This window comes from Salmo salar, chromosome 03 (assembly GCF_965601325.2).
Source record: "Salmo salar chromosome 03, fSalSal1, whole genome shotgun sequence".
NCBI lineage: Eukaryota > Metazoa > Chordata > Actinopteri > Salmoniformes > Salmonidae > Salmo > Salmo salar.
The window spans coordinates 43609978-43623396 of NC_138293.1; the positions used below are offsets into that span (position 1 = coordinate 43609978).

At 40.2% G+C, this 13419-nt stretch overlaps 1 protein-coding gene across 1 annotated transcript; it reads left to right on the forward strand.

The window, feature by feature from the left end:
* Positions 1–5340: 5340 nt before the first annotated feature.
* Positions 5341–13205, forward strand: LOC106600516 (protein-lysine 6-oxidase). The gene is made up of 7 exons (XM_014191937.3): positions 5341–6607; positions 6710–6818; positions 7155–7286; positions 9978–10134; positions 10307–10402; positions 10615–10730; positions 12566–13205. Exons 1-7 carry the CDS (start codon positions 5626–5628, stop codon positions 12570–12572), a joined length of 1599 nt encoding a protein of 532 aa, XP_014047412.1. The 5' UTR covers positions 5341–5625; the 3' UTR covers positions 12573–13205.
* The last annotated feature ends 214 nt before the right edge of the window (positions 13206–13419 follow it).

Here is a 13419-nt window from a genome sequence, read left to right on the forward strand (position 1 = left end):
CAATAAATTTGCTAAAATGTTTATGGATGAAAATACCCTCAAATTGAAGCTGACTGTCTACACTTTAACCTCATACTCATTGTATCGTTTCAAATCCAAAGTGCTGGAGTACAGAGCCAAAACAACAACACAAGTGTCACTGTCCCAATACTTTTTTGGAGCTCACTGTATGTCAGTCACTGACAATCATTCAATTAAGTCCATGTCAGCTAACATTTTTTAGATTGGTAAATTAGTCTAGCCAACTATCAAACTTGTAATAATCATGGTCGAATTACTGACCGGGGCCCCAATTGATTTTGTTAATTACTCTCACTCAGATATCATTTAAAAATAGCATGTTTGTCTCTCCACCCCTTGGACAAATGAGTAGAATTGCAGACAACTTGATTTAAAACGCAACATTTTGGCTATGCCCCACAGCAAATTGTGTAGAATTGCAGGAAATTAACTCTAAAATGTAAATTTTTCTCTCCGCTATCAAGAGGGGGATGCTCAAATTTAGCAATCGTCAAATTGAGTAAGTTTTGCGTTTATTTAGCAGTACAAAACAGTAGTAGCTAAGGGAAATCCTGTTTATGTTGCCTAGTGAGTCACAAATGACCAATTAAAGGCATTATTTACAGTACCCAACATACACATACAATCTCACACTCAATTTGTGCAAATATGTACAAAAAGTATTTCAGCAGTGTTCTGCTGATGCTGAAAGACAAATTCCAGATACAAATATTTGCTAGTATTATTATACAATAGATGCAAAATGGAATTCTGATAAAACATCACTACACACAGTTCATACACGTAATGTTAGCTTGCAAGCCAGCCATCTAACCTCAGCTAACATTAGCTAGCTAACAGCAAGCTTTAACTTGGGGTCTTTTGTTTAGACATGTAACATTAACGTTAGCTAGCTAGCTAAACAATTAACAATAATCCCAATCCATAGAGTACTAGCAATACAAACCGATTGTCACTAAACTAACTAAAGTTATCCAAATAGGTTCAATGTTAGCTAGCAAGACAGCAAGCTTTAACTTGCCATGAAAACAACTTTCTGACAAAATTAGAAATGTATAATATCTGAAACTGTAGCTAGGCTCTTACCCATATACATGGATGAAGGCTTCACGGCAGACTGCAACCCCTTTCATTAAATAAGACGTCCATTTAGTTTGCACAGCTTGCTTGGCCCGTTGCGTCAAGTCACTCTGGTTCACACTGACCCATAAGAATCATCAGATCTTTCTCCCTCTCTGTCATGGATGCCATGGTTGTCCTTAGTTTGAAGATGTAATCCGGAGACATGTTTTATACAACAGCCTCTGTTCGACGCCCTATGCATTTGCAATCAAACGGCAGAATTCTACTAATCTCCTTATCATACTCTGCTTCTACCAGACATTCCACTGATTTAAAAACCCGGTCAACTTCTTCCGTGACAAAACTGTTGATCGCTGTTTCTTCCCTATCACTGTCATCAGAAAACTCTACAATGTCTTCTTCAATGAAAATGTTTTACCTAAATAAAGGATTTCCTCATCATCTGATTTATTTTCAGAGTCAGAGAGAGTCCGCATGGCACGATCGTCCTCCAGAAAGTAGTCCATCACAACTTTTTCCAACTGACCTTTGTCGATAGTGCCTGATAAATTCAAGGCAGCAATGTTATTGAGAGGAGGAGCAACATATTTGTAGTTCTCCATGGCTAACGTTATATATTTCGAAAAAACTGCAGTAGAAAGGATTATATATGCATAACGAGCAGCTCATTTTACAGACACAACATACTACACCGCAGATCAATTTGAAACTCATCTATCGGCACGTCTAGCCCACTCATTATCTCAGCCAATCATGGCTAGCGGGAAGGTTCCTGGCTTTTTCTTTGGCTAAACCAACTAGGCTCGTAATTTAAGAACTTAATTCATATTTACAGATGGAATAAAAGTTTGTTATTGAAAAAAAAACTGTTTTATGTTCAAACGGCTCTCCTGTGATGTCGTGACTTGCGACATATGCCTAGTTTCCTGAAACGGGTCACATATATTGAGACCTCCTTCAAGACTGTTGGAAAAGCATTCCAGGTGTAGCTGATTGAGAGAATGCCAAAAGTGTGCAAAGCTGTCATCAAGGCTACTTTGAAGAATCTAAAATCTAAAATATATTTTGATTTGTTGAACACTTTTTTGGTTACTACATGATTCCATGTGTTATTTCATAGTTTTGATGTCTTCACTGTTATTCTACAATGTAGAAAATAGTAAAAAATAAAGAAAACTTATTGAATTAGTGTGTTGATTAATTACTGCTTTCTTCAGTGGAAATACAGAATATGTATTAAAATGCCAAATATACCAAAAGCTAAATCAAGCAGAGATTTACAACTACTTAATCCTGTTAGTCATTATTGAAGCATGCAAACTACAAAGATAATGAATATGTGACAACTAGATACAAATATTTTATAAAAAAAACTATTCGTACAAAAGTTGACTATACATTTACGCTCTTATCCAGAGGGACTTACAGTAGTGAATGCATACATTTCATACATTTTTTTCCCCGTACTGGTCCTCTGTGGGAATCGAACCCACAACCCTGGTATTGCAAACACCACGCTCTACCAACTGAGCCACACGAGACCTATAAAATGAATACATTACAAACAAAGTGAGTGTGTGTAAGTGTTTGTATGTATGTGTGTGTGTGTGTGTATTATGGTGTGTATTATAATTTCCCATCATAAAAATGTGTCCCCATTCCCCAACTTTCAACAATAACCACAATTTTTTTTTATAAAAAAATGTATTTTTCTCCAATCTGGCAACCCTCATAAAATTCGACATAGCCTTGTATAAAATTCATTATGAAAGAAATGGTGTAATGTACATGAAAAAGTGGAGCCTTGTGTTAAATGCATTATGAAGAAAATGGTGTAATCTAGGCACAACAAAATATGAAATGTGTTATGAAGAAAATCGTCTAGGCCTACTGTTACCTACACGAAAAAAATGGCCTTTCTGACTACAAGTGCACCAGTATCCCAAAGTATTAAGCGAAAACAAGCATAGAAAACTGTATTTGCATTAATAAATACAAAAACTATGTTAAAAAAGGCAGTGTTGAACACCATTGCCCATCATGCATTGCTATAATAACTTTCAAGAGACTGTTCTGAAGTTTGCCTCACAAAAATGTATTTTCCCATGAATGAAGTCACACAGAAATGTGTGTCTTTTCACATGAATTAAGCCACACGAAAATGCACGAAATCTGCTGAAATACTTTTTGTACATATTTGCACGAATTGAGTGTGATATTGTGTTGGCCGAAGAGATGGTCAGTAACTTCAAATTCGCATACACATCTCAGAGAAGTTGAAATGGTCTAACCACACGGACACAGTGGTGAAGAAGGCATGACAGCGATTCTTGAAAATCAGGATAATGCAATTCGTCCTGTCCCCATTTAAACCATGTCCTGTTCTCCCAGCTTCAATCACTCAGACACGGGCAGTACAGAAGCATCATGGCAAAAACTAGAAGACTGGCCAACAGCTTCTATTTTCAGACCATCAGGCAGCTGATTAGCCACCACTAGTCAGCTACCTGTCCACCCCTGCTACTCGCCTTTGGACACCAACCCCCCCCCCCCCCCCCCCTCAACGGTCACTTACCTTACCTGCTGCTCTCCATATGGATATCCCTCCCACTGGACTTTTACTCTGCCCCCACCCCAACAACATCATTTTTATTTGACTTGGTCACCACACTCCCTCACTGGTCATGCTGCTTCCCTTATGGTCATCCCTCCCCCCCACCCCTCAACAGGCTTTATTCTGCATCCACCCAAATGGGCATTTATTTATGAATCACTGCTGCAGTTGTTATGATGTATATAGTGCCATTTTTTAAATTGATATTTTCATTATTTTATTTAACTTAAGTCCTGCATGTTGAAGTTCCGATCCTAAGATTTTCACTGTACCCTGCAATCACACCTGCAACCCTGTACATGTGACGATTAAACACTCTGAATCTACGAGACAATGGGATAATGCAGAAATTATTTCTGAAAATGTATGTATTGTGGATGAAGATATATAAAGAACATATACTGTGAAAAAATAGCACACAAAGCCAGTTGCATGGACACCTACAGCTTACCTCGCCAAACTGTTCTCCTCAGCTGCACATTTTGCTAAATATTTATTTTGCCTGAAAGCATGCTTATTGGGCCAGCAGCCTATACAATGCCCTTACGCATGTGTTCACGCACTGACTTCTCCTGGTCTCTCCAAGGTGCCAACTGACCAATAATCACATTTTGTAGGAGATAGTCGATTCAATTGATCTGATGTAGCCTACCATATCAAAATATTTTCGGCATAAGAATGTGTCCACAGACCCCAGTATCAACTGTATCATTGTAGTGAAAATGTCTGCCTCAAGCAAAATTGCTCAGAATATGTGTGATTGATTTGATTCTATTTCAATATTAACTTAATGTGTCATTAGACGCTGTATTATGAATAGCAATATGGAGAGTCCAAGGTCGAATTGTGACAATGTTTCAATGCAACTGGACATTGTAGCCTAACAGAAACTCTGTGACAGCATGTCCTGACAAGTGTCTCAAACACAGATTTACACTGCCACCCCATGACCTGCTCTCCCATACCAGGGCTTGTTCGTGTGTACAGACAGACCGAGGGATGAGAGAGGGTTTAGAAATGTCAGCACTTGGATATGTATATTAGCCCACTGTGTTGTTCACAATGAAATATATGTAGACAAGTTGGTTAGGCCTATTTTATGATTGAACAACCAATATTCAGTGAAGAAAGGTATAGTGTATAAAAGCAAGGAAGTTGTAATTTAATAGATAGGCCTAGTCTCTCCTCAAGCAATTTTCATTATTTAGCATCTGGTAATGAGATTGAACAATTTATATTTCTTACTTTAGAAGAGAGGGACAGTAATTACAAACGTTTATGTTGTTGATTGCAATTCTTATTTCTTATAATGGGTAGCAAGCTATTTGATCATTTTTACGAGAAACATTTGCCAAATGTATTAAAATGCGGAAATCAGTGACACATAAAACACTTCCTTGTATTTGTATCAATTGTATTGAAATATTGTCCAAATTGATCATGAGAAACACAAAAAATTGACGTTACTATTCAGATGACCCCAAACGACACCACTGCGTAAAGTTCTCTGAGTAAACTCAATGCTTGTGTAAGCTACAGTACAGTATACGCCTTGTCTAACTGAACTTCACAGTGAGGAAAGAGTTAAAGCGTTTCTCTCGAACCTCAGGCTTTCTGTGCATGCGTAAATAAACTAGCCCATTTTCATAAAATGTCTGAGAATTCCAATGTTCCTGTTCTCTCCAACTGTCAATAGCGCCGCACGCAGAGAAAACTGCCAGGCTATGCTGCGTAGGCCTACTCATTAAAACGGATAGTGCGCGCGCTCCTCCTCAGAACTTTGATCTACTCCACAGACCCACCTTAACCTATTCTCTGCAAAATAGGCCTACATGTCATAGAGCAGGCCTATTGTTTAATGTCGTAGTGGATTTTAGAGAGGGTTTAGTACGTTTAAATTAACAGTTATGGCGAAATGGTCGGTTTTACTCTTTTACCTCCTCCAAGGACTGGCTCATCTTATTACTGGACAGCAGCAGCCACCGCGTGAGCGAGTGGGGCCTTGGCGGCAGAGGATTCAGTGGGAGAATAACGGTCAGGTGTACAGTCTAATGAGCACCGGGTCAGAGTATCAACCACTGGCGCGCCCGAGGAGCCAGTCCACGGTATACGTGAGCACTAGGAGGGATGGCACCGGCCAGACGCAGCCTGGAACGCGGGAAGGCAGAGTGGCTCACATAAGATCTGGACGAGTGGAATCGAATTTAGGCACGGAACATTTACGGGACCAAACCAACAATGTTCTAGATCCTGGATCTGTAGCTCGGGGACATGCCAATGGGCAGTACGTGGTGCCCAATGCTCGGCGGCACTCAGGCGCCAGACAGCAACCTGAGGTTCCATACAGAACGGGAGTGGCGGGGTCCCCTGGCGCAAGGCGCTACTCTCCAGAGTACACATACCGAGTCAACGCATCAGTCCCCGCGCTGCTCCCCGAGTTCTCCGGTAGCGGGATACCGAGGAGAGGAACGCCAGTCACCCAGGATGCTACCGGGGATGCTCGCTCGGGGGTTCATGCCTCTCCACCCCGGGGAATCGAGGCAGTGCTTGTGCCGGGCGGAGAATACCAACAGATACGCGCTGAGCCGGGAGCATCCATCTCCAGGCAAACCGCACAAACGGAACATTCCAACTCAGGTTATGTCGTCCCCAACGACAGGGATGCTCCTCCAGTACCCAGACCCGATAACAGTGCTGAGACGTCGATCGAGGCAGCGAGTAACGGCGAGGACATGGTCTCGGACGACCCTAGGAACCCTTTTAAAAACCACCGGAATTCCGTTTTCTACAACATGTACCCCTCCAGAGGCAGAACGCCGGTAGTGCGCACGCGGCGTCCCCCGGCGCCAGCTCCTGGCACTGGATATGGAACCAGATATTTCCAGAATGGTGAGTATGCTAATTGTCGCATGTGTAGAATTTTAAATGTTCCTGGTGCAATCGTTATAAGCGATTATAAAGCCATATTTAATGCATTAAATCATTTCCAAGGGCTCCCAGACCTCGTCCCAGACCCGTATTCCATCCAGGCTGGTGCCTACATCCAGCGGATGCAGATGTACTCGCTGCGCTGTGCAGCTGAGGAGAACTGTTTGGCGAGGTAAGTTATAAGTGCCTATGCAACTGGCTTTCTGTGCATTTTTGTATATATATTATATGTTCTGTTTATCTCTTAATCCACAATACATACACTTCCAGAAAAAAATCTACATTATCCCATTATCTCTTAAATTCCCACAGTTATATGTGGTTAATGTAAATAATGCCTTCAATTGGTAATTTGTGACTCAATAAGCAACAAAGAGGATCTCACTTAGCTACTGTTGTTTTTCTACAGCCAATACACGTAAAATGTACTACTTTTGACCATTGCAAATGTTTACATGATCTGATAGGATGACAGTTAATGTATCATTCCATATGTGGTCTCTCCCAGGTCAGCGAGCACAGCCAGGGACATAGACTACAGAGTACTGCTCCGCTTCCCCCAGAAGGTCAAGAACCAAGGCACCACTGACTTCCTTCCGGTCAAACCAAGACACCAGTGGGAATGGCACAGCTGTCACCAGTAAGTAAATCCAAGTAAATTGCATATAGGAAGTAGAAAGAACTAGCTCCATTTGTCTCAGGTCTCCCTCATTCCATAGGGTTAGTCACTCCTGACAGGCAATGCAAGTTCTTGTGCTGTTAGGGGAATAACCTATGTGTAAATGTAACAATCTGCTGCTGTATTTTTTGTGTTATCTGTGATCGTTTTATTTGTCTTGTGTAGTTTCTTAATAATTGTGCCTAAACTGTAGGTGTAAACATGTCTTCTTCAATATTCTTCAAAATCACTGGAAATATGACATTATATTTAACATTCATGGAAAAGAAATACAGGCAGTAGCTATGTTTCCATTAACTTTTACAAAGATTTTTTATCGACATTTAGAAAGTTGACAAACAGATGCGACAATTGCCTGCTACGGTGCGTTTCCATTGAACTGTCTTGTGTCGATAAAAACTGTTGGGCATAATGGTGTCACACCCCCAAAAAAGTGTATTGAATAAAAACAAAGTGGTTGGAGTGTTTCCATTATCCACTTAGACTATTTGCACATTAATTAATACATTCCCGAGATCCTGTATGCCCTCCCAACTATCTGTTTCATGTCTCAGATAACCTGAAAAAGCCAGCATGGAAAGAATATAAGATTTGACAAATATTTGCTATATTCTAATCATTCTCACGTGCCAACGTATCGCCAGGGCCCGTGCAATGGTGAAACTTACACAACTGTAAATCTGAAATAGTTGGATGGTGAAACTTGCATACAGCCAGCCAGAAAAGCAAGGTGAAGCAATTCAGGCATTCTTGAAGTCTTGATAATCCTTATCCTGCAAAGAAACATTTTTATAGTGGAAAAATAGATTTAGAAAGCAGTATGCATTTCAAATTAAATGTGGAGTGGAGCTTTATAGTAATGTGATGACATCACATGCCCCTCCGTACCTTCAATATTATTCAGCAATCATTATTTATTTATTTATTTTGTCGAATAAACCTGGGTCAATGGAAACCTGCCTAATGACTGCTAATGTTTGCAGTAGCACTTATACAAAACTTGTTAGCACATATACAAACCAGCCCATGGCTCAATATGATCTACCAGTCATCCATTATGCTAATGCCGGGATGGGCAAGTTTGATGGGGGTGGGGGCCACAAAATCCGAACTTATCATGTGGTGTCACAGTGGCTCACGGGTCTACGTACCCAAATCCATACCCACACATGCAATCAGAGCCAGTCCTCGCCTTTTGGGGGCCCTAAGTGAAGAAGTTTTCATGAAAACAGAGGAGAAAAAAAGTGTCTCTGATAATCACATGCTGCTATTTATTGCAACCAGCAGATGTCACTAATGTGCATTGTGAACAGATAATGAAGTTCAGAGTAATGACCATTTTTTTTGTCACAATTTGGTGAAAGTGCAGAAGCCTTCAGAAAGCCTCAGTTTCCCAATCACTAGTGCTAACATTTTGTAGACACGTTTTCATTTATTTACTTTCTTAGATTGTTTTGGAGAGTTTCATCTGCGTGTTTGGTGTGCTCTCACCTGTCTGAGTTTTTGAAGGCCGTCTTATACTTGACCATAGAGTTTGCTAGAGGTCACACCTGCCGTGCATGCCCTCTCTCCACCTCCATGCATCAGACTGGGTGAATTCTGAATAGTACGGCAGCACAATGTTTGAAGTTCACATTTTGGTTCTGATATTGGGGCCTAAGTTCCTCACAGAGTACATGGCAATGCGGATTGAGTGGGTCAAATTCCAAAGAAATCTGTTGTCTTACTCCCCCAGCAGTCAGGGTTAATTTCCCACTTCCGCCTGTCCAACTTTCACTCCCTTTCTTTCTCCTCCTGTTTTTAATATGTCTAAACAAAGCACAGAAAAAATTAAGGTGGAATTCACCCCCCCAAAATTCTCTATAGGCCCTATTCAGGCTTAAGATAAGTTGATCTAACATGGGCTTAAATCCATATTTCATTGAGTCCATGTTAAGTCTACTTATCTCAAGTTTGAAACGGGCCCCATGTGCTCAGTGTAACAAGGGTGGTTAAGCACAACCATTTTGTCCTGAAGACTGGCTTATTGGACTTGGGAGGTGTTTTGACAAGCAGGAGACCCAGTGTCTTCTTTAAAATGTTAATCAAAATATTTCATGAAAATCATCAATCAATATGTATGCTATAAACCAATAGCATAAATGATTGAATGAGAGACACAGTCTGCCAAAATATTCTGTTTGTGTTTTGATCCTGCCTTTTACATGAACTGAAACACCAAATAGTGTTTTCACAACACTTTCTTAAAAATAAGAAGAACCACTTTAGGTGTTTCAGAGTACATCCATTCTGTTTTGAAATACATTCTGTGTATCATAACAGTTACATTACATTACATTACATTTAAGTCATTTAGCAGACGCTCTTATCCAGAGCGACTTACAAATTGGTGCATTCACCTTATGATATCCAGTGGAACAACCACTTTACAATAGTGCATCTAAATCTTTTAAGGGGGGGGGGGTTAGAAGGATTACTTTATCCTATCCTAGGTATTCCTTAAAGAGGTGGGGTTTCAGGTGTACAGTTACATTGGGTTTACATTCAAACACCCTCTAAACACCAGATTTCAGCTTAGGTGCACTACTTTTCATGGTTTTACTGCACAACGATGGTATATATGTAAAAACTCCCTCCTTTCTCCTGCCCCAGACACTACCACAGTATGGATGCCTTCAGTAACTATGATCTGCTGGAGGTCACAACAGGAAGGAAGGTGGCAGAGGGACACAAGGCCAGTTTTTGTCTGGAGGACACGGGCTGTGATGCTGGATTCAGACGCCGCTACGCATGCACAGCACATACACAGGTGAGTACTGCACTACAAACACAACATCATACCATTTTGTGAATCAACAATTATAGCCCATACACAGGTACGTATGGCACAGGTACTGCACAAAGTGCTTACGGCCCCTACTGATCTAACAAAAGGTGAATATGATCCACATTTTGCTATAACTGTGTTTTGTGTTGAACAGGGGCTGAGTCCAGGATGTCATGATACATATGCTGCGAATATTGACTGTCAGTGGATCGACATTACTGATGTTCCTACAGGAAACTACGTCCTGAGGGTAACTACATTATATGATTATTGTCTCTGGATCGCATGTGACAAATAAAACATTTGATTTGATTTGTCTTAAGCTTATAACAGGAACTCTCTGTTTGGTAATGATTAACTTTAAATAGCATTTTTTTTTGTTGTTGTTGCCTAGTCCGATCTGTATGTGCTTTGGCCATCTCACCTAAGCAGTGTTGTTCACACAAATCTTTATTTTCTTAGGTCACAGTCAACCCCAGTTATCATGTGCAAGAGTCAGACTATTCCAACAATGTGGTGAGATGTGATGTCACATACACAGGTACTCAGGTTCAAACACGGAACTGTCGGCTAACCAGGTAAGATTCTCAGTGTTTGGCCAATATATCATACATTCTCTGTGATTGGCCAATATATCATATATTTTCTGTGATTGGCCAATATAATTATATATTCTCTGGGATTGGCCATGATGTCACAAATATCAAGGTCTCAGCCCTGCATAGTTTTTACCATCCCAAAGGGCATGTAAGTGCAGAAAATAGAGTCTGGATGGCAAATATAGATGTTTTTCGTAATTGTAATAGCATTAAAATTAGTATAATAGCATACAGTGCATCCGGAAAGTATTCAGACCCCTTGACTTTCTCCACATTTTGTTACGTTACAGCCTTATTCTAAAATGGATTAAATAGTTGTTTTTAAAATTCCTCATCAATCTACACACAATACCCCATAATGACAAAGCAAAAACAGGTTTTTAAACATTCTTGAAAATGTATTATATAGAAACAACTGAAATATCACATTCACCTAAGTATTCAGACCCTTTACTCTTTGTTTGTACGTTGTTGAAGCACCTTTGGCAGCAATGACAGCCTCAAGTCTTCTTGGGTATGATGCTACAAGCTTGACACACCTGTACTTGGGGAGTTTCTCCCATTCCTCTCTGCAGATCCTCTCAAGCTCTGTCAGGTTGGATTGGGAGTGTCACTGCACAGCTATTTTCAGGTCTCTCCAGAAATGTCAATCGGGTTCAAGTCCAGCCTCTGGCTGGGCCACTCAAGGACATTCAGAGACTTGTCCTGAAGCGACTACTGTGTTGTCTTGGCTGTCTGCTTAGGGTCGTTGTCCTGTTGGAAGGTGAATCTTCCTCCCAGTCTGAGGTCCTGAGTGCTCTGGAGCAGGTTTTCATCAAGGATCTCTCTGTATTTTGCTCCATTCATCTTTCCCTAGGTCCAGACTAGTCTCTCAGTCCCTGCCGCTGAGAAGCATCCCCACATCATGATGCTGCCACCACCATGCTTCACAGGCATTCAGGCCAAAGAGTTCAATCTTGGTTTTATCAGACCAGAGAATCTTGTTTCTCATGGTCTGAGAGTCCTTTAGGTGCCTTTTGGAAAACTCAAAGTGGGCTGTCATGTGCCTTTTACTGAGGAGTGGCTTCCGTCTGGCCACTCTACCATAAAGGCCTGATTGGTGGAGTGCTGCAGCAGAGATGAAAGGTTTTCCCATCTCCACAGAGGAACTCTGAAGCTCTGTCAGAGTGACCATCAGGTTCTTGGTCACCTCCCTGACCAGTTTCCCAAACTTCTATTTAAGAATGATGGAGACCATTGTGTTCTTGGTGACCTTCAATGTTGCAGAGATTTTTTGGTACCCCTTCCCCAGATCTGTGCCTCGACACAATCCTGTCTCGGAGCTCTACGGAATATTCCTTCGACCTCACGGCTTGGTTTTTGCTCTGACATGCACTGTCAACTGTGGGACCTTCTATAGCAGGTGTGTGGCTTTCCAAATCATGTCCAATCAATTGAATTTACCACAGGTGGACTCGAATCAAGTTGTAGAAACATCTCAAGATTGATCAATGGAAACAGGATGCACCTGAGCTTAATTTCGAGTCTCATAGCAAAGGGTCTGAATACTAATTTAAATAAGGTATATGTTTTTTTTAAAATACATTTAAATAAATAAATACATTTCTAAAAATCTGTTTTTTCTTTGTCATTATGGGGTATTGTGTGTAGATTGATGATGAACATTTTTTATTTAATAAATTTTAGAATAAGGCTGTAACTTAACATAATGTGGAAAAAGGGAAGGGGTCTGAATACTTTCCAAATGCACTGTAAATAGTATTTGAGACACTAAATATTTCTTAATGTTCATCTCTCTCTTCCTATCTCCACAGGGGTTAAATCATTCCTTGGAATATAAGATTCTCTTGTCTCTTGAAGTACTGTAAACTACAACAATCTCAACCAGTTGTTGCGGTTGTAGGTGTTGTAGATAGAGTCGTTTTATAAAATTATGCAGCATTCCCTTCGAAACTTAATGTGTTCCTTGGGTTATTTAGGGTGTTATATGTTTGGAAATCAGTTGTAAAAGAGGATTTCTTTTACCCAAAACTTTTGTAACATAGGCATTTACTGAGCATTATTACATGACAATGTATTTATATCGATATGACATTATCTGTTGAAGAAGAGGAATATTTTTGTATTATTTAGCATGATCTTGAAAATGGAATGGAAAAAGTACTGTGCTTGAATTAGACTATGCTTGAATGATATTGTTTAGATTTTTGATATTTGATCTGCGGTTGTATAGTTAGATGCAGTTGAGTAACCACTTGGTGGCCATAATTAATACGTTGCAAATGCCTGACCTGTATGTGCTAAGTATTAATGAAATAATATATTTCCATTCACTTTGTAAGTGTGTATGCATGTGTGAGCGAATGAAGACATTAAACCTGTTAATATTCCAATTGTTGTTGTTTTTGTTAATGTTGATACAATAAACATGGTGAAGAGTGAGAATATAAAAAATACGTTCACACCTGGCTATTCTTTTTGTCGCATAAAACATTGGGCACCTTTGTGTCCATTAGATTTTTGTGGAAGGAATTGCTCATAAATATACCAACTATATGTTACAAAAAGTGTGTTGGAGGGATATGAGGTATGTTTTTATGCTGCTTTGTAAATACTGCAGTATGTATAGACTGAAATTGTCTCCTTTTACCTGTTGAATTGAGACGGG

Excerpts from the sequence above, each read along its gene's own strand:
- LOC106600516 (XM_014191937.3), top strand. The coding sequence starts at position 5,626 with ATGGCGAAATGGTCGGTTTTACTCTTTTACCTCCTCCAAGGACTGGCT. Across the intron at positions 6,819-7,154 it reads GAGGAGAACTGTTTGGCGAG|GTCAGCGAGCACAGCCAGGG; the intron begins GTAAGTTATAAG and ends GGTCTCTCCCAG. Across the intron at positions 10,135-10,306 it reads CATGCACAGCACATACACAG|GGGCTGAGTCCAGGATGTCA; the intron begins GTGAGTACTGCA and ends TGTGTTGAACAG.